Here is a 27,531-nt window from a genome sequence, read left to right on the forward strand (position 1 = left end):
CCTTGTGGAGCGCTTCAACAAAACGCTTGGACAGCAGCTGGCCATCGTCTCTTCCAAACACCAGCGTGACTGGGACAAGCACCTGCCTATGGTCCTCATGGCATGCCGCTCCGCCGTCCAAGACTCCACCTCCTGCACGCCTGCCCTCCTCATGCTGGGGAGAGAGATCCGCACCCTGCGGAGATGGCGTTTGGTCGGCCCCTGGATAGCCCTCATGTTCCTCCGGGGCCGGAGTATGCCCGGAGACTCAGGACCGCCTGGAGACAGCCCACACCTTCGCCAGAGAGCAGCTGGTGAATGCAGGTGTGAGGCAGAAAAGGAACTATGACGTGCACACCCGGGAAGGCACTTTGTGGCTGGGGAGCTGGTCTGGGTCTACAGCCCCTAAGGAAAAAAGGCAGATGCCCCAAGTTGGACAGTCACTGGGTGGGACCCTGCAGTGTCCTGGAGAGGGTAGGGGAGGTTGTGTACCGGGTGCAGCTTCCTCCCAGGGGAGAAAGGTGGCACTGCACCGGGACAGGTTAGCCCCATACAGAGGGGCCTCTTCTCCCCAAACCCCAGGAACCCCCACAATTCCCCTCTCTGGCAATGACATTCTCCAGGCACCCACCCTCAGGTGCCGCAGACAAGGCTCCAGACAGCCCACTCCCCTGTCTCCCCCTGTGTCACCGCGTGGTTCCCCAGAACCACGGACTGTATTACCCCCGCTCCCGCTTCCTTGTCCCCCATATCCCTGCCTTCATCCCCTGGTTCCCAGAGGGGCACTCTGCGACCATCACGGCCACGCAGGCAAAGGAGACCTCCGGGTCGCTTCAGAGACTTTGTTTGTTCCCTCGGGGACGAGGGACTTTGTGGTGGGGGGCTGTGTAGCGACCCGCACAGACAGCTGTGTGTTATGTGCTAGGCTAGGAGGTGGTTGTGTTGTACTGACCAGTACCCGGTGTTCGCGGGTCCGACATGTCAATCAACCTGCTATCTGCCAATCACGGGAATGCCTGGAATGTTCTGATGCCGGGCATCCTGGTGGTTGGCGGAGTGGCGTGGAGGGGGGTTGGGCATTGGAAGTTAAGACCAGGTTCAGCCTTTGTTCTCTCTCTCTCTTACGTCTGGGCTTCACAAGAGAAGGTCACGATTGGCTTGTGGGTTATCTGTCATCTATTTGGCGTGTGCTACGGCCCAAACAGTAGCCTGTGTAAAGTTGGTTCAATAAACCGTCAATTCGCAAACTCAAGCCTCTGTCTGGACAATTGTTCATTTATGATCTAGTCAGGTCATTACAGTATTGATAGCCTAGCATAGGATTCTGCCTGGCATTCAGCATGCAACATTTTCACAAAAACCAGAAAAGCATTCAAATAAAATCATTTACCTTTGAAGAACTTCAGATGTTTTCAATGAGGAGACTCTCAGTTAGATAGCAAATGTTCAGTTTTTACAAAAAGATTATTTGTGTTGACAAATCGCTCCGTTTTCTTCATCACGTTTGGGTAAGAAAAAACCCGAAAATTAAATGAACTTTTTTCCAAATTAACTCCATAATATCGACAGAAACATGGCAAACAATGTTTAGAATCAATCCTCAAGGTGTTTTTCACATATCTATCGATGATAAATCCTTCGTGGCAGTTGACTTTCTCTGAAGAAATGGAACGCGCATGGACCTAGAGATTACGCAATAATTTCGACACAGGACACCGGGCGGACACCTGGTAAATGTAGTCTCTTATGGTCAATCTTCCAATGATATGCCTACAAATACGTCACAATGCTGCAGACACCTTGGAGAAACGACAGAAAGGGCAGGCTCATTCCTGGCGCATTCACAGCCATATAAGGAGACATTGGAACACAGCGCCTTCAGAATCTGGGGCATTTCCTGTATGAAACTTCATCGTGGTTTCGCCTGTAGCATTAGTTCTGGGGCACTCACAGATAATATCTTTGCAGTTTTGGAAACGTCAGAGTTTTTTCTTTCCAAAGCTGTCAATTACATGCATAGTCGAGCATCTTTTCGTGACAAAATATCTTCTTTAAAACGGGAACGTTTTTTATCCAAAAATTAAAAGAGCGCCCCTATCTCGAAGAAGTTAAACACCGAGGTGTAAAGTGTTCTCTCTATGTATTTATTCCATCTGTGTGGACGTATGTTTTCCCTCCCCTCTCTCCCTCTGGCCAGGTTGGTAAAGGTTGCTCTGCCGCTCTGAAGGCCATGGGCTCAGTAGTGTATGTCACGGAGGTGGACCCCATATGTGCCCTGCAGGCCTGGTATGTGTGTGTGTGTGTGTGTGTGTGTGTGTGTGTGTGTGTGTGTGTGTGTGTGTGTGTGTGTGTGTGTGTGTGTGTAGACATGTACTGTAGGTGACAGAAGCAGGTCTTGAACTATTTGTGTATACCTCTCCCTGCCCCAGCATGGATGGCTTCAGACTGGTCAAGCTCAATGAGGTCATCAGACAGGTGGACCTGGTCATCACCTGCACAGGTAAGACATGATGTCATCACCCACAGAGGTTATGTGAATGGTCCAGTAGAGAGACTGTAGGCTGAGAAAGCCTTTACTCTCACACACTACAGCTCTGAAGAGTTAGCTATATAATTACATTTACATTCCTTTTAATGCCAAACATGTACCTGTAAATGTATACTCTCAAGTAGGAGTGTTTCTCAGGTTACCAACCCTCTCAGTGGTCCTGTAATGTGACTGTGACAAGTTATAACAGGCAATGATAGGTTATGACCAGTGGTTAAATTGAGCTGGAGCTTCCCGGAACTGGTCAAAGGGAGAGCCAGAACCTTACTGGTTCAAAGTAAATAAAAAGAAGAATTAAACATTTGATAAAAGGACACTGAACTGGAATCAGGGTTTAGCCTTATACCTTATGTATGCAATGCAACAATGCAACAATGCTAAGCAACTTGGCGATTCTGCGAGTTATGAATTGACTGCATTGCAATGCCATTTTGCATAGCTACTTGTAGTTCTTCCATGCCTACGTAGGGTATAAATCAGGCTGTAGAGGTTAGGGTTAGGGTTGAGGCTCCGGTTAGGGTAGAACTGAATGTGGACATGAACCTAGGGTTGGGGTTATGGTTAGGGTTCAGAAACTAGCCCTAACCCTAACACCATCTCCAACCCTAATCCTAACCCCTAAATAATAACTTAGAATAAGCTATTTAAGCTTTTTGTTACCTTTATTTTACCAGACAGGTCAATAAGAACTCATTCTTATTTACAATGAAGGCTAGCTATGTTATGATAGGCTATGGTAGTTTATGGTAGGCTATGATAGGTTATAACAGGCTATGACAGTATATGACTGACTATGAAAGCCTCAGTGTTTGTCTTCAGGCAACAAGAATGTGGTAGCAAGAGAGTACCTGGACAGGATGAAGAACGGCTGCATCGTCTGTAACATGGGACACTCCAACACTGAGATAGACGTGGTGAGACGTATGTGCGTGTGTGTGTGTGTGTGTGTGTACAAATGTAGGATCTTGATATGATCACTCTTGTTGCTGAGGATTCTAAACTTTGTAATTTCCTATTTTAAATAGCAGATTTAATTTGCCCCTAAGGAAAATGTATCAACCCCTACAAAAATGTAAATGAATTATAATCCATATAATAATTCACATTTCCTGTTGATGCAGGATACTTTTCCTGCTGTAGAAAACAGGCTCAAATGAACATCCTACATCTGTATGTGTCTGCATTTATGTCTGTGTGTGTTTGAGGTTGATAGACTGTTTCTCCTCTGTAAGGTGAGTCTGCGGACCCCAGAGTTGACCTGGGAGAAAGTGAGATCACAGGTGGACCATGTCATCTGGCCCGATGGCAAGAGAATAATCTTACTGGCTGAAGTGAGTGTCTGTGTGTGTGTATGCTTGTTGCCTGAGTGTGTGTCAGGTGTGTGATCACTGGTATGTGTATGTGTGTGTTTTCTCAGGGTCGTCTGTTGAATCTGAGCTGCTCCACAGTGCCCACCTTCGTCCTCTCCATCACCGCCACCACACAGGTCTGTCTGTTTCACACACAGCAGGGGAACTCATGGTCGCAGCAAACACACAAGCTGTACTGCTGTTTTGTGGAGTGCTACATGTATGCATTATGAAAAGGGACAGGCCTTTGTATCCACAGTCTCTTTGTAATTGAAATGTTTTCTATGTATACTATTTCTATAACGTAACGTAATGCACTCAGGCCCTGGCTCTGATAGAGCTTTACAACGCCCCAGAGGGACGATATAAACAAGACGTCTACCTTCTGCCCAAAAAGATGGGTAAGACACACCACCTCACCTACCTAGTGCCTTGTTAAATAGGTTTTGACAGGGTCGACTGTGACTGTGTGTGTGTGTGGTTGTGTGTGTGTTTTCAGATGAGTTTGTGGCCAGTCTCCACCTGCCAACGTTTGATGCCCACCTCACAGAGCTGACGGATGAGCAGGGTAAATACCTGGGCCTCAGCAAGACCGGACCCTTTAAACCGAACTACTACAGGTGGGGAAACTCTCACACACATTCACTCACATCTGCATTTGCATACTCTCACGCATATAGTACACATATACACGCTAAAATCAGGATTGGACATAAACAGTAAAGTAATTTGGTGTTACAGTATGTTCCTGTAAGTGACAGTGAGTGTGTTCATTGCAGATACTAATCTATGGTAGTGAAGACCAAAGACGTACCATACCATCCCAAAGACTGGCTCAGAGGGAAGGAGGACCAGGAGACCTGGCTCAGATTTGTGTTTATGGGGGAACTATAGCCCAGCACTGACGGATAACACCACAACCATGATGTCTGACTGACCTTTAACCCCTGTCCTCTGACCTCTGCTGAGCCATCTGACCTCACTGGAGGGCCGTCATTGGTCTGAGAGAATTGATATGCTGAGAAGCTATTTTTTTTATGTACATAAAGTATTATTGTGAACAGAAGCAGAAATGATCATTTCCCACCAGATTCATATCCCAAGGCCAGACTCAGTTGCCGGGTTTGAGTTTTCTATTTTACATGATTTTTATCTGTTGTCTGAAGTGGCGGGGTTTGGAGGAGGTGTATGTTATTTAGCAGAATCTTACAAAAATACCAAGTTGTAACAGAGGAACACAGATTATCTAATAAAAATATAAATACATCTTATTTTCAATCTTTCCAAAGATATCTAAATAATGTTTGAACTTTCTGAATGTAAACAAAGCAGATAAGTAATAACAAATAGGTTCAAGTTGACCAAATGTTACATTTTACCATATTTTTTTCTGAGTCTTTTCCAAAGATAAAGTTGTGACCCAGCTGCTAGTCAGTCTCATTAACTCTGCTCTCCTCAAACAGCGTGTCTGTCTCTGTAGTTCTAACTATGCCCAATAGGTGGTGCAATGAAGCTAGTCAAAGAAGTGTAGCGGCTGTTCTGTGGATGTTTCTGGAGTTTGGTTACTCACACACACACACACACACACTTACAGGATACAGTGGTAGATGGACCTGTGTGTTTGTTTAGGTCTTCCCTCCTGACCTGTAGATAATATGTGGGGTGAGGAGATAGACTGATCCAGAGTCATTACTTTACTGTAAGTGCCCTTCTGGATGGGAGAGGTGATAGCAGGGCCAATGTTATGACCTGTCCTGTCTTACCATACCTCCTGGCCCCTCCTAATGAAATACATAGTTTTTTTTTTACTTTTTGTTTGCTATAACACTGATTTATGTATGACATTAAGGCCATTTCAAGTTTAAATTACCTATAAAAAATAATTGTCTTGTTAAATGAAATATGGCTCAAGTAATTGACTGACAGGGTTGTACACCTATCATGTGCATCAAATCAAAATCAAATCAAATTTTATTTGTCACATACACATGGTTAGCAGATGTTAATGCGAGTGTAGCAAAATGCTTGTGCTTCTAGTTCCGACAATGCAGTAATAACCAACAAGTAATCTAACTAACAATTCCAAAACTACTGTCTTATACACAGTGTAAGGGGATAAAGAATATGTACATAAAGATATATGAATGAGTGATGGTACAGAGCAGCATAGGCAAGATACAGTAGATGGTATCGAGTACAGTATATACACATGAGATGAGTATGTAAACAAAGTGGCATACTTAAAGTGGCTAGTGATACATGTATTACATAGGATGCAGTAGATGATATAGAGTACAGTATATACGTATGCATATGAGATGAATAATGTAGGGTATGTAACATTATATTAGGTAGCATTGTTTAAAGTGGCTAGTGATATATTTTACATCATTTACCATCAATTCCCATTATTAAAGTGGCTGGAGTTGAGTCAGTGTCAGTGTGATGGCAGCAGCCACTCAATGTTAGTGATGGCTGTTTAACAGTCTGATGGCCTTGAGATAGAAGCTGTTTTTCAGTCTCTCGGTCCCAGCTTTGATGCACCTGTACTGACCTCGCCTTCTGGATGATAGCGGGGTGAACAGGCAGTGGCTCGGGTGGTTGTTGTCCTTGATGATCTTTATGGCCTTCCTGTAACATCGGGTGGTGTAGGTGTCCTGGAGGGCAGGTAGTTTGCCCCCGGTGATGCGTTGTGCAGACCTCACTACCCTCTGGAGAGCCTTACGGTTGTGGGCGGAGCAGTTGCGTCTCTTTTTTACCGCCATTTCGAATTAGTAGTGGGTGGAGCGTTAGTTAAACACAACAGTGTGCCTCGGTGATCAGTAGGCCTGGATACCTTCAAAATAGATATTAGAAATTGGTTTAAAAAGAATGCATCATCTGCTGCAACAAGTGCCGCTCAAATTCCACTCGTCCAAGCCACTGCTACGGTTGTTGGCGATCACGGCAAGAGTTCATTTTATTAGTATTATAATGTTTCTTAGGACGAATGAATAATGGATTTCTTTGTGATGGTGTATATTAAATGGATGTATTTCAAAAAAGACGCCCACCCACGTCCCACACTCTTTACAGGTGTAAAAGACTTATGCCGGCAATATGTGGTAAAAATGTAGCCGTTTTTTACATGCAGCATACGGAAATTCTTCTGTGAACTAGAGGCAAATCTTTTGGGATGCTTCCCAATCTACTTAATTACTGTCGGAATTATTCTTGACTTGGTTTGCACATGCAATCAAAGATTTGCATTAGCCTATTATAAAGGATATGTCGATATGAACAGCTAAGAGGAGTGTTGTTAGTAAAATAATTTACATTTCTTTGAAATCTTACTGTATTTCGCCATTTTATGTTGTTAGGCCATGCATACTACAAATATACGGAGCTGTCCATAGTGCTTAAGTTAGAGATCAATGTACCATTAATGAGGAAGCCTACAGATCACCAACAGGCCAAGTCAGCACGTAGAACATGGCCAGGAGTATGTAGGCCTATGTTGTGCCTTTTATTATGTTTTTGGAATGCTCTATAACAATGGGAATTAAAATTCCAACCCCACACGTTGTGTAAATTGTATTTTTACATCTTAATAAAGAAGACTGTTGGCACCTCTCTGAAAATCAAAAACAGGCCCGGCATGGAAATCAAATGCCCTTCCAACTGATTCGTTCTGGCGGGGCCTTCCCAGGAGAAGCTGCAACAATAACTCTTACCATGGCACTCAACAAGTTGGTGTGTGTGCGTGCATGTGGGGGGGCTTTTTGAAGAGCAGTCGGCACATCCACACTCGGTACCCCCACCTCCCACTCCCCCTTTCCATCAGATCTGAGAGTTTGTCTGCTCACTTGGTCCCTAATCAGGTTCTGCCCCTCACTCTGTCTCTCCCCCCTCCACTCTCTCTCCTCTCCATCAGATAATGATCCTTTAGAGCAGATTATTGTTTTACTAAAGTGTGTATGGGCTAATGTTGAAAGTAGAGGTAGTGGGTAAGCTGTGTGACTTCCATTTGAGAGCAGTGCTTTAGAACCCTCAGAGTGTTATACAGTGTTACCTGGACACATCAGGACTCCCCTGGGGTCTCCTTACCTGAGTTTACCTGAGCTCCTCTGTCTGCTCTGCTGCACTCTACTCTGACTCAGAGGGCATGGTTGGATTTCCACCATATTACTTACACCCCTCCTATTTTTTCATATGTGTATATGACATGTGGGTAGGGTTGGGCATCTCTCATCTATGTTTCTCTAGTCTTGGTTATGTATTCGCTGTGGTCATCCCAAGCACCAGGTGGCAGTATTCAGTAGTATATCTGGCCAATGAGATGAGAAAGCTCTCCCTCAGCAGAATTACATAGACGAACCTCAATACATGAGCAAATTGCCTTTTTCTTAAGCATTTATTTTGTTTTTATTCTATATGAAAATCAACAGTGCACACACATGTTTATTCAGTTCAACCACAAAAGCAATCCAAGGCCCAACTAATTGATTTTTAGAACATTGGTGCATGTTTTCCTAGATCGGTGTTCCATGCCTATCATGAGTGTAGATCTCTGGCCGCACAGACCTAAAAATACCCTATGTCCCTGGATTACAGTAATCCTGTGTGTGTGTGTGTGTGCGTGCACTCACTGAGACAGGTCTAGGATAAAGACCTCTGGGTGGAACCCTTCCTCCGAAACCCCAGTGCTTTGTGGTTATTTAAATCAGGCTAAATTGATAGCATCCAGGATGAAGAGGTGGTGATTGTGCAGGTGGTGGTGTGTGTGTGTGTGTTACAATGTGTAACCTGTTATTTTTATCTGTCACCCCCCACACTTCATCTTTCAGACCCCACCTTGCCTTCTTTCTCACCTGCCAACCACCTGTCACTCTGTAGGCTCTATGTTCAGTTGTTACTATACAGTATATTATAATATACAACAATACAATTTAATACATATTTATTAATCCACTTTGAGACAATTTAGAAGGCATCACTAGAGCACCTAAAACCTCCACTTCCTATAGGCCGACATGCAGCATAGAAGTACATTCATTCAGCATTAAGACATGAATACAGTGTGATCAGCTGTACAGTCATTTCCCCTGCACTTCTATGTACTACCATCACTGAGTGGCTGATAATGGGATCCATTTACACTCCAACCCATAATCCACCCTCTTTCTCCCCCTTTCACCCTCTCCCACTCCCAAGTCCATTTATCCTCCTCTTGCCCTGCTTCCATATAACCCATGAGTGGCGGGCGGGGCGGGTTTTAGCACAACACACACGCACACTTCCTACATCCCTATTAACCTCCTCTGGTCTCCCTCCAGGGGTCTGCTTTGGGACACCATATAGGTCAGAGTGTGTGTGTCTCCCCCCTCTCTCTAAACAGCTTTGATCCCCTCCATCATGACTACATGGTCTAATCACCAGCAGCAGCTGTCAGCAGCACACTGTCCATAGACACCAGTTTAACCCTGTGTTAAATTGGACTTACAGTAGTCTTCTCTGTTTAGACTATTTCTATGACAACATAATGCCCTCAGGTGCTGGCTCTGAGCTGTGCAACACCCTAGAGGAACTGTGCGTGTGTGTGAACGAAAAACCTCCCAATTCCATGTTGAACCCGATGAACTGCAGTGTTTTAAAGCTGATTAGTGTGCACAATATTTAGAAAATGGACATCATCAAGACCTACTTCCCTCCTCTCAGGGAGCTGGTTTCATTATACGCTGCAGTGGCTAACTCTAAAGCCCAGGATTTAAAGCAGGCCCTTCTGCTGTTGCAGGGACAACATAGGCTCTAATCTACTGCACATCAGTGTTACAGTGCTAAATCCACTCACGCACTGCCCAACCCAGCCCCATATATATTTTTGAATTTAACCTTTATTTAATTAGGCAAGTCAGTTAAGAACAAATTCCTATTTACAATGACAGCTAGTGGTTAGGAACAGTGGGTTAACTGCCTTGTTCAGGAGCATAATGACAGATTTTTACCTTGTCAGCTTGGGGATTCGATCTAACAACCTTTCAGTTACCGGCCCAACGCTTTAACCACTAGACTACCTGCCTTCCCCAGCCCCATATTCCAGCCCCAGCTCTATATTCCAATCCCAGCCCTGTACTCCAATCCCAGCCCCATATTCCAATCCCAGCCCTATACTCCAATCCCATCCCCAGCCCTATACTCCAATCCCAGCCCCATATTCCAGCCCTATATTCCAATCCCAGCCCCATATTCCAGCCCTATACTCCAATCCCATCCCCAGCCCTATATTCCAATCCCAGCCCCATATTCCAGCCCTATATTCCAATCCCAGCCCTATACTCCAATCCCAGCCCTATACTCCAATCCCAGCCCTATATTCCAATCCCAGCCCCATATTCCAGCCCTATACTCCAATCCCATCCCCAGCCCTATACGCCAATCCCAGCCCCATATTCCAGCCCTATACTCCAATCCCAGCCCTATATTCCAATCCCAGCCCCATATTCCAGCCCTATACTCCAATCCCATCCCCAGCCCTATATTCCATCCCAGCCCTATATTCCAATCCCAGCCCCATATTCCAGCCCCAGCCCTATACTACAATCACAGCCCCATAATCCAGCCCCAGCCTTATACTCCAATCCCATCCCCAGCCCTATACTCCTTCCCCAGCCCTATACTCCAAGCCCAGCCCCATATTCCAACCCAGCCCCATATCCCAGCCCTGTACTCTAATCTCAGCCCCATATTCCAACCCAGCCCCATATTCCAGCCCCAGACCTATATTCCAATCCCAGCCCTATACTCCAATCCCAGACCCATATTCCAGCCCCAGCCCTGTACTCCAACCCCAGCCCTATACAAAAATGCTTCTCAACAGTTTTTACCCCCAAGCCATAAGACTCCTGGACAGGTAATCAAATGGCTAACCGGGCAATCTGCAATGTGTCCCGCCACCCGCCACCCAACCCCTCTTTTACGCTACTGCTACTCTCTGTTCATCATATATGCATAGTCACTTTAACCATATCTACATGTACATACTACCTCAATCAGCCTGACTAACCGGTGTCTGTATATAGCCTCGCTACTGTTATTTCCAACTGTCTTTTTACTGTTGTTTTATTTCTTTACTTACCTATTGTTCTCCTAATACCTTTTTTGCACTATTGGTTAGAGCCTGTAAGTAAGCATTTCACTGTATGGTCTACACCTGTTCTATTCAGCTCACGTGACAAATAAACTTTGATTTGATTTGACTCCAATCCCAGCCCCATATTCCAGCCCCAGCCCAGCACTATACTCCAGCCCCAGCCAAACCCGTCCCTACAACAGGGAAAGCATATAAATTGATTAGCTGATTGGGGCAAATCTCTATAGGATGCACTTCTCTTTCCAGTGAGGATAATGGTTAACGGGGATGAGTATGGAATGGATCTCTGTTACAACCCCTGAGGCTGAGTGTGTTACACACACTCCTCTGTGAAGTGTAAGGTTACTCTGGGAGTGTATGTCATAATCATCTAATTGTAGCACAGATGCCCCCAGGGGGATGACACACAGCTACTGAGAGCCTTAGCCCTGGGACCAGGGGGAGAGAGGAAGAGAGAGAGATGGAGGGAGTGGGGGGGGGGGGGTTGAAGAGAGGAGTCAGAGCAAGTGGAAGGGGGATGCTTGTTCTTCTGCCCATCCTTTGGTCACCAAATGATAGGCAGAAACAAATAAAGGCTGCATTGCCTGCTGGTTTTCATTATTGCCTTTTAATTCCATCAACATGTGGTCTGAAGGGGGTGTTTACCATGTGGATCTGCCTGGCTGGGAAGCTCTCAGTCAGTTGTTGGCAAGTCTAGAACCACCGGATCCAACTAGCCCACCAGTGTGAGTTCTACCATTGCCAAACACCGGGGAGAACAGGGGAATCAGAAACACATCGGTGGAGCACCTCAGTTGGTCAGTTTGGTTCCAACTCCTGAACATTCTCTGGATTGTTATGGTGAGAACTTGGAACTATAAGGTTCAACCTCATTTTTGTCAAAAAAGTAGTTATTGACATAGCCTTGTTCTGTTAAATTGTATCTACCTATATAGTAGTACTCTTAATACCCCAATTAATGTCAAGTTCAAAAGAATACAAGATAAAAATTGCTGACACCATTCAAACCAATGAGGGTTCGAAACTTTAAAGCCATTTATCTCAGACTCATCTTTTTACAGATAGAACCTTATAGCCCCAAGCTCTCGATTGGTCAGTAGTATTGCCCAGGAGTCACCAAGGAGAATAATGATCATCATAGGGAGGCACTAGAACTTGGCTGCTGTGGAATGGTTTGAATACATTTAGTCTGAGAGCATCATCAGGCTCTATGTGAGTCATGAGGTCTGTGCCTGAGGCTACAGCTCAGGTTCCAGGATTCAGGGCCTCTGGAACAGAGTATAGACCTACATAGCAAGCAAGATATTGGAGAGGACCCAGACCATTGATCAAATCTATAGATCATCTTCTGCGGTCTCTCTAGAGCTCACCTCTTTATGTCTGTCTCTTTGTCCGTAGGAAAGAAAAATAAATGGGATCATTAAGTATTTATGAATCTAAAGAGACAAAGTCATTGGTCCCACCCTCAGGTTTTCCGTGAAGTCAGTGACAATGCACATCTGTGACAGGACCTATCACCTACGTATCACTACTCCACGTTCTACACAACCTCCGTCCACTCAGAAAACAAGACAACAAGACAAGAGTTGAGTGTCTGTCTCCTCCTATATTGGCACTACACATGATTGCTCAAACAGATATATACAGAAGCAAAAATGTGCTAGTGCCAAAATGGGCAAAGAAGACGAGTGGAGGCCATGTCTTAACTGACAGCACCAGCATGAGGAAGACTACATGTAATAGTTGGATGAATAGCAAGTTGTTTGTCTGTCCACGGACATTGAAACCCAAGCATGGTCATAAACCTTCATCAACACTGAATTCTACGCAGTTGGTGTATAGAATGTAAAGAGGGTAGGGCACAGTGTCAGCAATGCATATTGGGTAATGTGGTTCTTTCTCTACTCTGTTTATGGCCCTATGGTAATTCACTGATAGTGTGCCGTCACAGTGAATTCTACCAGTGCCATACACAGAACAGGAGGAGTCATCAGGCCAGCACCAGGGCATGCTGCATGGGTAGCCTACTACATCCATGCAGGGCAGGACAGAACACATGGAAGGCTGCGTTTCAATCCAGGAACTTGTTCCCCACCTTCTGTCCTTGTTTATTCCCCTTCACAGATCTGATTGGATGGTTGAGAGAATTCTATCAGCTCTGTGAAGGGGACTGAACAAGGGGGAGCGGAAAGGCAGAATTTGAAATGCATGACTAGAGAACTCTCTCAAACACCAGAACGTATCCCTCACCACTCAGAAAACAATTATGCTCTATCTATGTGTTCCAACAAAGACCTAAAACATATAATCCAACACAGTGTAAACTATGCATTCAATACACTGGGCTACTACTTAAAATCAGCCCACAATATGCCACAGTATGAATGCGTTAAGTAATGAGACACTGTGGAGCAATTGGTGACAAAATATTGGTCTGTTTAAGGCGCTGCCCCATGTTTGAGTTTCTTATGTCCATGTCCTCTTGCAACAATTTTCTCTCTCCCTCCTCATGCACTGCACCGCGCACCGGCGGGTTTTAATCCGCTTGGACCATCTGCTATCCTCTTGTGTCCCTTCTGCCGGGTTAGAACAAACATCCATCCCTGGGACACCTAAGAGAGACGCAGACAATCAGCCCCTTGCGGTGCCGACCCACTGCCCAGCTCCAGAATTGATCCCGGCTGTGTGGAATGATGCGCTAAGTGATTTTTGAGACGCTCCAAATGGGTCCCAGAGCAGAGCTCGTCTTCCAGCTTCCGGGAAAAATCAATAGTGCTAAAGAGCAAAGTTTTTTGAGTGGGAGATCGAGAGAAGAGACAGAGCGAGAAAGAAAGAGACCTCTGACATTATGCGAGTTGAGTGAGCTCTTTGCAATGGTTAGTAGAATGCCCCTGAAATTGGTTAGCAATTTTTATTAGGCGAGTACAGACGTTTCACTCGTATTATAGGCATATTTCGATGAGAAAAATTATACCGTTGTAGGCCTAACAATTAACTCGAGCCTTTTCACATCGGGTATAGGCTAATCAAAATGCCTACATTTAACGAATAAATATAAATAAATATTATTTCTACAGAAAACATTCCGATACTTTTTGTTATTATTCAGTAGGCTTTAGGCCCAATTCCCCCCAAAAATGCAGGTATAGGCTCTGAAGAGTATCGGCAGGCCTAGCTGCGTGTCTAGGGGAGCGGCTGAGTTCACCATTCTTTAGAATGCACTCGACGCTGGAGGTAATCGTATTTGTCTGATGATGACGCAGTCTACTCTCCTCCACCTGCTGTTATTTTAAGAACGATTTGGAAATACTAACCCTGGAAGGAGGGCACGAGAGGGTTCACCAAGAGGGTAGTTTCCTGTATGCATATAATCGTCCACGAACGACCTTGATATTTTTTTACAAATATAGTTTAATCAGTCAGTCACCGCTTTATAGCCTACAAATGGACTAAAAAGTAATTATATGGTTTTTGTAGGCCTATAAATAATTTATCTGCAAAGCACGAGAAGCCAATTTAAAATAATTAACTATAGCCTAGGCTACTTAGAATGCTGTGTACTTTTATTTGATCAAACTGAATTGTAGGCCTCACTCATATTTTTCTAGAAGTGATCTAGCTTTTCTGATATTGATTGCATAGCCTACAATTACAATTAGATTGAAATACATTTTTCAAAAGACTATGCGACCACTTTTAATTCAAATTGTATTACGCATCAAATGTTTGAAGTAACACAGCATACAACACGTAAATTGTAAAAGGTTTATTCTATGTGTAATGAAAAAATAGTTTTCTCTTTTAAGATGCGGGGACTTCTGTTAATAAAATAGCATGCCCTAATGCAAATGCGAACTGCGAAATAAAATCAAATAATCCAAGTTTACTTTACGCACGCAAAAATAATACACTGTAGAAGTGTCATACATCTTTATACTCAAGGACTGTTTTCTCCCCTTCACTCTTTCCCTCCTTCGCTCCTCGGGGAATAGCTACATACCTGAACGAAGGCCACATCACCTAAATGACGGCATCCTCACCCCGACCTGAACAACAGACAAACACCTCATGCTCTCTTCTCTCCACTGCCGGTCCCTCTATCTCTCCATCTCTCCCGGCGCCCAGTCTGTTTGGGCTGCCTGGCAGGAGATTTTCAGGTGGAAAGGTAACTCGTTGGTAAGCATCTTAACCCAGTGGAGAGGGATTACTCCATGCTGCCATCCTCCCTCTCCTCCTGCTGCTATTCAACGTCTTGCGCAGTTCGTCAGTGTCACAGACCTCTTTAGTGCGTGGAGATGCACAGCAGTCCCGTGCTGTGTGCCACTTGACGGATTTGGCGAACATATTAAGATTGCTGATGGTGACAACACTAATCATTTTAGATTATATTACATTTTTTAAGCCTATTGGCTATACTGATACGAGCATTAAAGTTATTTCTAGCCTACTACAAAAACAATCGCATTAGGCTTTAAAGCTTTCGCATACATTTCTCAAGTTTTTGATGGCTTGACATATTGCATATTGTTGAGTGCGCGTTCAGTTCGTGCGCCAATACACTGCCCCAGGATTGAAGGACGTTCCCCGGATGGCGGATATAGTGAATCCAAGCAACAGTTCTAGATCGAGGATGAGGAGATATGTCTAGCGTAACCCGTGCCATGAAGCACGCTTTTGCCTTTTCCAGTTTTAAAATAGGCCTAGTCTCGTTAGTCTAAAAGGTTATTTCTAATAATCAACAAGTCAAATCAACACAAAACCTTTCATTAAGCCAAGCAAAAGCTTAATGCTTTCCTTTTTAACCAAGCCATTTCAGCTCAGATTTTATTTTATACAACCTGTGCCGTCCATCGAGTGTGGCTGTCTCTTCCTCCATAACCATATTCCCTGAAATTGCGCTCTGGTCGAAATGGTTCTCTGTCGCTGAAAAGTCCCGCTTGAACTGTACATTGCGGCTCACATCTCCTCAATATATAGGCCTACAGGTGAGCACCTCCTATACTCCCCTCTTCTTCCACTGACATGCTGTTGATAATTAGATAGACATACAGAGAGACCTGGGTGGAAAAAGAGACCTCATCCTTTCATCTGATCTTCGGTTTGGATTTCAGACTCTAAAGTCGCGCTGAAATCCATCCACGCGCACCCATTGTCCAAAACATACATTATATAATAGAAACAGCCTATCCAGCCTAACCCAACTCAGCTCAATACCCCAAACCAGGAAGCCGTAGCTATAGGACAGCCAACTTAAACTCCACAAAAGTTTCAATTGGAGACCCCAAAGACTGAAACAGGAATAAAAGGATGTGAATAAATATTTCACGTCTTCATTATGAGTCTGTCCCATCGCGAATGATTCGTGTGACGTGGTGGATTTGGCGTCTCTCCCAGTCAGCATCTGTCCTCGCTATCTCTGGTGGAGGGATGCTGAGCAGAGCGCACCTGACATTAGGGCGCCGTGCTACAGGGTAGGGCTGGGCTGTGCACAGAACATTGCGGGGAGAAGTGCAAGCGGGCCATATGCATTAATAATAATGTGGACGTGGAATATTGTCCTCTGAATACAGCATCCCCGAGTTTACCAATAGGCCAAAAAGAAACATATTTTATCATTAAAAAAATACGACTATTTAATTATATACCTGCCTCAGGCCTGCAGGGTCAAATACGTGTGTATTTGAGTATTTGTTATTTAAATACTTTTTTTTCTGTGTATTTGAGTATTTTCAAATAAACAAATAAACATGCCTACTTTTATTTGATTATTTGAATAGTTACTTGTAAATACTTATTTCAAATACTATTTTCAAATGACAGGGTTAAATGCATGGGAGTGTATTTGAATCATTGTATTTGATTATTTTCAAATACTTTCTAAGTGTATTCCCAAATACATTCCAATATTCAACTATTTGTTTTTTCATATATATAGTTCATATTTTTTCTTTTTGTTTTTAAATGTATTGAAAAGTAATTTTAAATACCTGAAATAGTATTTGAACCCAGGTCTGATCTGCCAAGGCTACCCCATTACATGTTGTGCAATCACTCTGTAAATATGATTCATTATTGGCTTGGCCCTAAACAACAGACAAGCCTACATGTGATATAGACACATTGATCTATAAAGACTATTTTCCTACTGTACAATGATTTCAGTGCCAATAACACTTAGCCACAGAGACGTATCCAGTTTGGACCACCTGCTCTTTATCCATTCAAGTTGAACTAAACTGTGTTTAATGGTCATATAAGCATATAGGCTAGTAGACTATCCTTTATGAACGAATGTGTTCAATCAAAATGTATACTAAGGAAAATATTTCTGTAAAAAGCTGAGGGATGGGGTTGGAGAAATGTAAACACTCTCAAATTCATAGACAATGCTATGAACCTGCGACCATTTACCAAATGTATTTATTTATTGGCTCTTAACCAACCATGTTATTTTGTTGTTGTTTTTTCACGTTGTTCATAACCTGTTTTGCACATAATGTTGCAGCTACTGTCTCTTATGACCGAAAATAGCTTTTGGACATCAGAACTGCAATTACTCACCTCAGATTAGACAAAGAGTTTTTCTTCAATGAGTCGGATGGGAGGGAAATACTACAGACACCCAACCAGGCCCAGATCCCCATCATTCACAGGAGAAGGAAACTGAGATTTCGCAGAAAAGGATCAGGGTGCCTTGTGAGGATCAGTCGACGAGTAGCTAATATGCCTATCCATATATATATAAACAACAGCTGGTCCACAATATCTAAGGAAGTCTCAAGGTCTCAAGGTCTTGCTCCCCTGAGGTAGAGTATCTCATGATAAGCTGTAGACCACAGTATCCTACTAGAGTGTTTTCATCTGTATTTGTCGTAGTTGTCTACATACCACCACAGAACGATGCTGGCACCAAAACCGCAGTCAATGAGCTGTATTCCGCCATAAGCAAACAGAAAAAATGCTCATCCAGAGGTGGCACTCCTAGTGGCCGGAGACTTTAATGCAGGGAAACATAAATCAGTTTTACCTCAGGGAAAAAATATATAGGTCACGTGTACTCCGCACACAGAGACGCGTACAACGCTCTTCCTTGCCCTCCATTTGGCAAATCTGACCACAATTCTATCCTCCTTTTATAGACTGAGTCACTGGTGCAGGAAGCACCAGTGACTCGGTCTATAAAAAAGTGGTCAGATGAAGCAGATACTAAACTACAGGACTATTTTGCTAGAACAGACTGGAATATGTTCCAGGATTCTTCCGATGGCATTAGCAGTACACCACATCAGTCACTGGCATTATCAATAAGTGCATCGAGGATGTCGTCCCCAGAGTGACTGTATGTACATACCCCAACCATACCCCAGCTATGCCCTCCGACGAACCATCAAACAGTCAAAGCGTCAATACAGGACTTAGATCAAATTGTACTACACCGGCTGCAACGCTCGTCGGATGTGGCAGGGCTTGCAAACCATTACAGACTACAAAGGGAAGCACAGCCGAGAGCTGCCCAGTGACACAAGCGTACCAGACGAGCTAAATAACTTCTATGCTCGCTTTGAGGCAAGTAACACTGAAACATGAATTAGAGCATCAGCTGTTCCGGACGACTGTGTGATCACGGTCTCCGCAGCCGATGTGAGTAAGACCTTTAAACAGGTCAACATTCACAAGGCCGCAGGGCCAGACGGATTACCAGGACGTGTACTCCGAGCATGCGCTGACCAACTGGCAAGTGTCTTCAATGACATTTTCAACCTTTCTCTGTCTAAGTCTGTAATACCAACATGTTTCAAACAGACCACCATAGTCCCTGTGCCCAATAACACTAGGGTAACCTGCCTAAATGACTACCAACCCATAGCACTCACGTCTGTAGCCATGAAATGCGTTGAAAGGTTGGTCATGGCTCACATCAACACCATTATCCCAGAAACCCTAGACCCCTCCAATTTGCATACTGCACCAACAGATCCACAGATGATGCAATCTCTATTGCACTCCACACTGCCCTTTCACATCTAGACAAAAGGAACACCTATGTGAGAATGCTATTCATTGACTACAGCTCAGTGTTCAACACTATAGTGCCCTTTAAGCTCATCACTAAGCTAAGGACCCTGGGACTAAACACCTACCTACAACTGGATGCTGGACTTCCTGACGGACCGCCCCCAGGTGGGTAGAATAGGTAACAACACATCTGCAACGCTGATACTCAACACAGGGGTGTATGGAGGTGCGTGCTCAGTCCCCTCCTGTACTCCCTGTTCACTCATGACTGCACGACCAGGCACGACTCCAACACCATCATTAAGTTTGCTGATGACACAATGGTTGTAGGCCTGATCACCGACAACGATGAGACAGCTTAAAGGGAGGTCAGAGACCTCAGCTGCACCATCGAGAGCATCCTGACAGGTTGCATCACTGCCTGGTATGGCAACTGCTCGGCCTCCGACCGCAAGGCACTGCAGAGGGTAGTGCGTACGGCCCAGTACATCACCAGGGCCAAGCTTCCTGCCATCCAGGAACTCTACACCAGGCGGTGTCAGAGGAAGGCCCTTAAAATTGTCAAAGACTCCAGCCACCCTAGTCATAGACTGTTCTCTCTGCTACCGCACGGCAAGCGATACCGGAGCGCTAAGTCTAGGTCCAAGAGGCTTCTAAACAGCTTCTACCCCCGAGCCATAAGACTCCTGAACAGCTAATCAAATGGCTACCCAGACTATTTGCATTGCCCCCCCCCTCTACGCTGCTGCTACTCTCTGTTATTATCTATGCATAGTCACTTTAATAACTCTACCTACATGTACATATTCCCTCAAATACCTCGACACCGGGGCCCCCGCACATTGACTCTGTACCGATATCCCCTGTATACATCCCCGCTATTGTTATTTATTGCTGCTCTTTAATTATCTCATACTTTTTTTTGGGGGGGGGGGGTATTTTCTCAAAACTGCATTGTTGATTAAGGTCTTCTAAGTAAGCATTTCAATGTAAGGTCATGTGACAAATACAATTTGATTTGATTTGATGTGATGCAAGGACTGACCATCCATGATATCAAAATGATCTTTTAACCACGTTTTGAGGCTGTTTGTTTTGAGGCGTGTTTATTTTAGATTTACTTTGTTGACAAACATTGGAGTTAAACAAGCTTCTATTTTGGGTTCTGGTGGGGTATGACAGTCAAACTAAGCTGATGAGTTGTATTCTTCAAGAAACAATTGGTCCAAAAAATGTAGCAACTGCTGATTGCCACTTTAACTAGAATGTAAGCTATTTCCTGGGACCACCCATACAAATACATATATGCACGCATGACTCGCTATATTATATTATTATTAGTAGCCTATGATAACTGTAGGCCTATGGTAATAAAATTGCTAACAATAATATAATTAATGAATTATTCAGACAAAGTCGTTGAGTCAGTCAATATTACCCATACATAATTTAATCCATTTTTTTAAGTCATTTTTATTCATTTCAATCGTTACTGTTTTCCTCTATTTCTGAGCATGTATTTTTCTCACATATTATCCATTCTTCACTGAGGTGAGAGAATGAATGACCATAGGAAAGAGAATAGCGTTGAAGGAATTCTGTATTCTTCCTGTCCTTTCCTTGAGTTGATTTTCCACAGTAAATGTCCTGCAATAAGAGCTATGACGCTAATATTTGTGTAAACTCTTCAGAGTAATGTCCTGTGTGCGTCACTGAGTAGACTGATACCCCATTTCATGTATCCCCAATCCATATTTAATGCTTTACAGTGCAAAATGAATGTTCAATACTTAAATAGGCTTACTAGAGAGGCGATTTCCCACAGACATAGTACTGCAATAGGACCTATGACTGTATTATTTGAGTTGTGTTCTGTGGGTGTCACTCGGAAGGTTGATACCCCAGTTCAGGGATCCATATGTAATGCTATAAGGTGCATATACAGTACCAGTCAAAAGTTTGGACACACCTACTCATTCTGTTGTTTTTATTTATTTAGACTATTTTCTACATTGTAGAATAATAATAGTGAAGATAGTAAACTATGAAATAACACATATGGAATCATGTAGTAAGCAAAAAACTGTTAAACAAAACAAAATATACTTTTAAATGTATATATATATACCCCTTCTTACATCAGCTGATATATCAAAGTGCTATACAGAAACCCAGCCTAAAACCCCAAGCAGCAAGCAATGCAGACGTAGAAGCACGGTGGCTAGGAAAAACTCCCTAGAAAGGCTAAAACCTAGGAAGAAACCTAGAGAAGAATGTGTCTCCTGACCCCTCCTGTCTCAGTCTCCAGTATTTATGCTGCAGTAGTTTATGTGTCAGGGGGCTGGGGTCAGTTTGTTATATCTGGAGTACTTCTCCTGTCCTATTCGGTGTCCTGTGTGAATCTAAGTGTGCATTCTCTAATTCTCTCCTTCTCTCTTTCTTTCTCTCTCTCGGAGGAACTGAGCCCTAGGACCATGCCCCAGGACTACCTGACATGATGACTCCTTGCTGTCCCCAGTCCACCTGGCCATGCTGCTGTTCCAGTTTCAACTGACCTGAGCCCTAGGACCATGCCCCAGGACTACCTGACATGATGACTCCTTGCTGTCCCCAGTCCACCTGGCCATGCTGCTGCTCCAGTTTCAACTTCCACCTGACTGTGCTGCTGCTCCAGTCTCAACTGTTCTGCCTTATTATTATTCGACCATGCTGGTCATTTATGAACATTTGAACATCTTGGCCATGTTCTATTATAATTTCCACCCGGCACAGCCAGAAGAGGACTGGCCACCCCACATAGCCTGGTTCCTCTCTAGGTTTCTTCCTAGGTTTTGGCCTTTCTAGGGAGTTTTTCCTAGCCACCATGCTTCTACACCTGCATTGCTTGCTGTTTGGGGTTTTAGGCTGGGTTTCTGTACAGCACTTTGAGATATCAGCTGATGTATGAAGGGCTATATAAATAAATTTGATTTGATTTGATTTGATAAGAACCAGGCTATGAGGGGTGGCCAGTCCTCTTCTGGCTGTGCCGGGTGGAGATTATAAGATGGAGATTTATATTTGAGATGCTTCCAAGTAGCCACCCTTTGCACACTCTTGGCATTCTCTCAACCAGCTTCATGAGGTGGACCTGGAATGCATTTCAATTAACAGGTTTGCCTTGTTAAAAGTTAATTTGTGGAATTTCTTTCCTTCTTAATGCGTTTGAGCCAATCAGTTGTGTTGTGACAAGATAGGGGTGTGTAGTGGAAATTTCTGTACTGAGAGAGACTTGGACAACTTTCCAAACAATCATCTTTTTTAACATCGATTAATTATTGCAATAATTAAACTGTCGACCACACACTCTAAGTTGTGTTGCAGAGAGCTTAACTGATAATGAAAAAACAGAGATCTTATATAGGCCCTAAATGCTCAGCCAGTAATTTCTACTGTTCCCATAAGCCATCTTGGTCCATCTCCTAGTTATTATCTACACGGGATGTTGTTTTACTTCCAACCCAGCTTAGTTTCCCAGATGCCAGGAAGATGAGACAATGAGGCATTGTTCTAAACTCTTCCAGGCTATCTCAGGTCACACACATCTTGTCAATAGAATGCCAGCTTTTAAACACATTTACATTTAAGTCATTTAGCAGACGCTCTTATCCAGAGCGACTTACAAATTGGTGCGTTCACCTTATGACATCCCAAGTCATTGTAAGCTCAAGTTATCCCTAGCTAAACCCATTTCCTTAACCAGACACCCAGACTAACTGCAGGAATCTATTTTGATTTTACTAGGCAAGTCAGTTAAAATCTCCTTGGGCTAAGATCCTGCTAACGGGATCGATATGACAACAGCCAGTGAAAGTGCAGGGCGCCAAATTCAAAACAACAGAAATCCCATAATTAAAATTCCTCAAACATACAAGTATTTTACACCATTTTAAAGATACACTTCTTGTTAATCCCACCACAGTGTCCGATTTCAAAAAGGCTTTACGACGAAAGCAAACTAAACGATTATGTTAGGTGAGTGCCTAGTCACAGAAAACACAGCCATTTTTCCAGCCAAAGAGAGGAGTCACAAAAAGCAGAAATAGAGATAAATTAATCACTAACCTTTGATGATCTTCATCAGATGACACTCATGGGACTTCATGTTACACAATACATGTATGTTTTGTTCGATAAAGTTCATATACAAAAAATCTCAGTATACATTGGCGCGTTATGTTCAGTAGTTCCAAAACATCCTGTGATTTTGCAGAGAGCCACATCAATTTACAGAAATATTCATAATAAACATTGATAAAAGATACAACTATTATGCATGGAATTACAGATACACTTCTCCTTAATGCAACCGCTGTGTCAGATTTCAAAAAAGCTTTACCGAAAAAGCACACCATGCAATAATCTGAGTACAGCGCTCAGAGACCAAAACAACCCAAACAGATATCCACCATGTTGTGTAGTCAACAGAAGTCAGAAATAGCATTATAAATATTCACTTACCTTTGATGATCTTCATCAGAATGCACTCCCAGGAATCCCAGTTCCACAATAAATATTTGATTTGTTCGATAAAGTCCATAATTTATGTCCAAATACCTCCTTTTTGTTCGTGCGTTTAGCCCAGTAATCCAAATTCATGACGCGCGATCACTAGGTGCAGACGAAAAGTCAAAAAGTTCCATTACAGTCCATAGAAACATGTCAAACAATGTATAGAATCAATCTTTAGGATGTTTTTAACATAAATCTTCAATAATGTTCCAACCGGAGAATTCCTTTGTCTGTAGAATTGCAAAGGAACGCAAGCTACCTCTCATGTGAACGTGCGTGGTCAGCTCATGCCTCTCTGGCAGACCTCTGACTCATTCCCCTCTCATTCGCCCCCACCTCACAGTAGAAGCATCAAACAAGGTTCTAAAGACTGGTTACATCTAGTGGAAGCCTTAGAAAGTGCAACATGACCCCATAGACACAGTGTATTCAATAGGAAAGGAGTTGAAAAACTACAAACCTCAGATTTTCCACTTCCTGGTTGGATTTTTTCTCAGGTTTTTGCCTGCCATATGAGTTCTGTTATACTCACAGACATCATTCAAACAGTTTTAGAAACCTCCGAGTGTTTTCTATCCAAATATACTGATAATATGCATATATTAGCAACTGGGCCTGAGTAGCAGACAGTTAACTCTGGAACTTTGAAAGTTTCTTCAAGTGCAGTCGCAAAAACCATCAAGCGCTATGATGAACCTGCCTCACACGAGGACCGCCACAGGAAAGGAAGACTCAGAGTTACCTCTGCTGCAAAGTATAAGTTCAATATCGTCAACTGCACCTCAGATTGCAGCCCGAACAAATGCTTCACAGAGTTCGAGTAACAGACACATCTCATCATCAACTGTTCAGAGGATTCTGTGTGAATCAGGCCTTCATGGTTGAATTGCTGCAAAGAAACCACTACTAAAGGACACCAATAAGAAGATACTTGTTTTGGCCCAAGAAACACGAGCAATGGACATTAGACCGGTGGAAATCTGTCCTTTGGTCTGATGAGTCCAAATGTGAGATTTTTGGTACCAACCGCTGTCTAGGTGAATGAATGATCTCTGCATGTGTGGTTCCCACCGTGAAGCATGGAGGAGGAGGTGTGATGATGGGGGGTGCTTTGCTGGTTACACTGTCAGTTATTTATTTAGAATTCAAGGCCCACTTAACCAATATGGCTACCACAGCATTCTGCAGCGATATGCCATCCCATCTGGTTAGCGTTTAGTGGGACTATCATTTGTTTTTCAACAGGACAATGACCCAACACACCTCTAGGTTGTGTAAGGGCTATTTGACCTAGAAAGAGAGTGATGGAGTGCTGCATCAGATGACCTGGCCTCCACAATCACCCTACCTCAACCCAATTGAGATAATGAGTTGGACCGCGGAGTGATATCTTCACTATTATTCTACAATGTATAAAATAGTAAAAATAAAGAAAAACCCTTGAATGAGTAGGTGTGTCCAAACTTTTGACTTGTACTCTGTGTTTGCATCAATTTTAATGCGGGATGAAACACCAATTCTACTATTGTGGCTAATCGTTATTGTGGCTCAGTTTAGGGAGGTCTTTACTTGGAGACAAAATACATTCAATTCTTATCTCTAACCTATAACTTTGCTCCCACCTACTGGATGAAAATAATACAACTGAAGTATTAGATATGTTGTAGAGTGCTCTCAATCTAGTCTGTTGTTTCCCAATGCTTATATACATGTTTGTATTATTTTACCTTTATTTAAATAGGCAAGTCAGTTAAGAACAAATTCTTAATTACAATGACCCCCACCCCGGCAAGACCCTCCCCTCCTTAATTGAATATCTCAGTATGGAATACTATAATTTCATAAATATGGAATACTATGTTCATGTTTTATATGTTTTAATAGTCTCTTTGCTTCAGTACTATCTGTGACCATATTTTGGCAATCAGCCAAACTCTCAATGTGGTTCAACTAGCAGAACCAGCAAGTTACTCAGCTCTGTCAAACAAACATTTCCAGAGAAATGAAACTTAACAGGAAGACAACACCCTAAACTCTTGCCACTGTTCAGTCGGTTAGTCTGTGTATCAACATGGCAGAAGCAACTTTAGAAGATAAGGATTTGATTACCTGTTCAATCTGTCTGGACCTACTGAAGGATCCAGTGACTACTGCCTGTGGACACAGTTACTGTATGGACTGTATTAATGACTGCTGGAATCAGGATGATCTTAAAGGTAACTACAGCTGTCCCTTGTGCATGGAAAGATTCACCCCAAAACCTGTCCTGAAGAAAAACATATTACTGGCTGAATTAGTGGAGAAACAGAAGAAGACAGGACTCAGATCTACTCCTCCTGCTCTCTGTTATGCTGTACCTGGAGATGTGGAGTGTGACTTATGCACTGGGAGAAAACTCAAAGCAGTCCAGTCCTGTCTGGTGTGTCTCGCCTCTTACTGTAAGACTCACCTCCAGCCTCACTATGATTCCCCTGCCTTTAAGAAGCACAAAAAGAAGCTTGTCGAAGCCTCCGCACAACTACAGGAAAAGATCTTCCCTCATCATGACAGTCTGCTGGATGATTACTGCTGTACTCATCCACAGTGTATCTTTCTGCTGTTTGTGATGGATGAACATAGAGGCCATGATACAGTTTCAGCAGAAAGGAGAAAGAAACAGGTACCAAACCACTTCTATGCAAGCTATTCCAAAACATACATTTAACACATTATTAATAAATGATGTCTTTCAAAACATACATTTAAAAAAGTTATAATGATTTCATCTGAGTTCCATGGTAATGAAGCACTGGGTAAAACTGTACCTAGTTAACACTCGGTGCCATCAAAGACAGACGGACAGACGGACAGACGGACGGACGGACGGACGGACAGACGGACAGACAGACAGACAGACAGACAGACAGACAGACAGACAGACAGACAGACAGACAGACAGACAGACAGACAGACAGACAGACAGACAGACAGACAGACAGACAGACAGACAGACAGAGTTATTTTCAAGATAATGGTAGGAGTAGTTACAAAATCTTTATTCTCTAAAGAAGCAGAGGAGACCCGGACATCGCTATGCAACCCAGGTCATGAGGCCACAACATTTTCAGTACATGCAACTGACCATGAAGCCCACCTTCCAGGCTGCAGCGCCTTGCATGTTTTCCACTCAGCACACGGCCGGTCGGAACATGGGCCTCTGCTTATTTATTACTATTATTTTGTTTGTTTGGTTGTTTTTACTGTGAAGAGTTGAAATAGTAGACTACATAAGGCACCATTTTGAAATGTCGTAGTGTACAGCAGTTTTCCTCGTTATGTCAGTCACTGTCAGACCTACGCAAGCTATTTACTAGGCCTACCTGTCAGAAATGTCCAGTTGATCACTTTAGTGACAGAGGCAGGACAAGCAGGGCCCGTGTGCAAAATATTTACCACAGTGGGGGCACAACCAAATCTCGCCAGGGGCCCCCAAGAAGCAGGCCAGTGGAACAGAAGCAAATGCTGGGCGAGCGCCTCTTCCCGCTCAACCAGAATATGCACTCCAGCCTGACTGGAAAGATTGACATGTTTGCTGGAGAGTCTCCAGAGTCTCTCCTCGTCCAGTTGGATGAAGCCATGGCAGTGCTGCAGGTTTACCAGAGATGATGAACTACTCATCTGGTGATCCAAATGTCTAATAAGCCACTGAATTGGGAACCTTGAATCTCACTTGACTGAGGAAAAACATAACATTGAAAAATAACTCAAACATAAAACAATGCAAGAAAAATGAAACAATATTTTTAAGAAATGAAAAGGAAATACCTTGATTAAGCTTTGACTAGGCAAAAAAAAAGGAAAATGGTTAAAATAAAAAATCTTAAAGTATTGGATTTTAAGAATTATGACAGAAAATGAAATTACTGAAGTAATGCCTGGGATATCAAAGCCATGACATTGTTAAATGCACATTTACTTTG

General features: G+C 43.3%; 1 protein-coding gene and 1 long non-coding RNA gene across 2 annotated transcripts in view; one reads left to right on the forward strand and one right to left on the reverse strand.

Moving 5' to 3' along the window:
- The window catches only part of LOC115134171 (putative adenosylhomocysteinase 3), a 51,121-nt gene extending 43,687 nt beyond the window's left edge, over positions 1 to 7,434 (forward strand). Inside the window, exons 10-17 of the mRNA XM_029667873.2 lie at positions 2,177 to 2,265; positions 2,409 to 2,479; positions 3,347 to 3,441; positions 3,760 to 3,858; positions 3,945 to 4,013; positions 4,199 to 4,277; positions 4,376 to 4,496; positions 4,656 to 7,434. Coding sequence (XP_029523733.1) covers positions 2,177 to 2,265; positions 2,409 to 2,479; positions 3,347 to 3,441; positions 3,760 to 3,858; positions 3,945 to 4,013; positions 4,199 to 4,277; positions 4,376 to 4,496; positions 4,656 to 4,662 — 630 coding nt within the window. The 3' untranslated portion in view covers positions 4,663 to 7,434. The remainder of the gene's footprint in view (positions 1 to 2,176; positions 2,266 to 2,408; positions 2,480 to 3,346; positions 3,442 to 3,759; positions 3,859 to 3,944; positions 4,014 to 4,198; positions 4,278 to 4,375; positions 4,497 to 4,655) is intronic.
- LOC135573372 (uncharacterized) lies at positions 5,830 to 16,295 on the reverse strand. The gene is made up of 2 exons (XR_010464702.1): positions 15,006 to 16,295; positions 5,830 to 6,712 (listed from the first exon to the last, which is right to left on the reverse strand). It is a non-coding gene; the product is annotated as an uncharacterized LOC135573372 (long non-coding RNA).
- Positions 16,296 to 27,531: the final 11,236 nt, after the last annotated feature.

Source organism: Oncorhynchus nerka, linkage group LG9a (assembly GCF_034236695.1).
Source record: "Oncorhynchus nerka isolate Pitt River linkage group LG9a, Oner_Uvic_2.0, whole genome shotgun sequence".
Lineage (NCBI taxonomy): Eukaryota > Metazoa > Chordata > Actinopteri > Salmoniformes > Salmonidae > Oncorhynchus > Oncorhynchus nerka.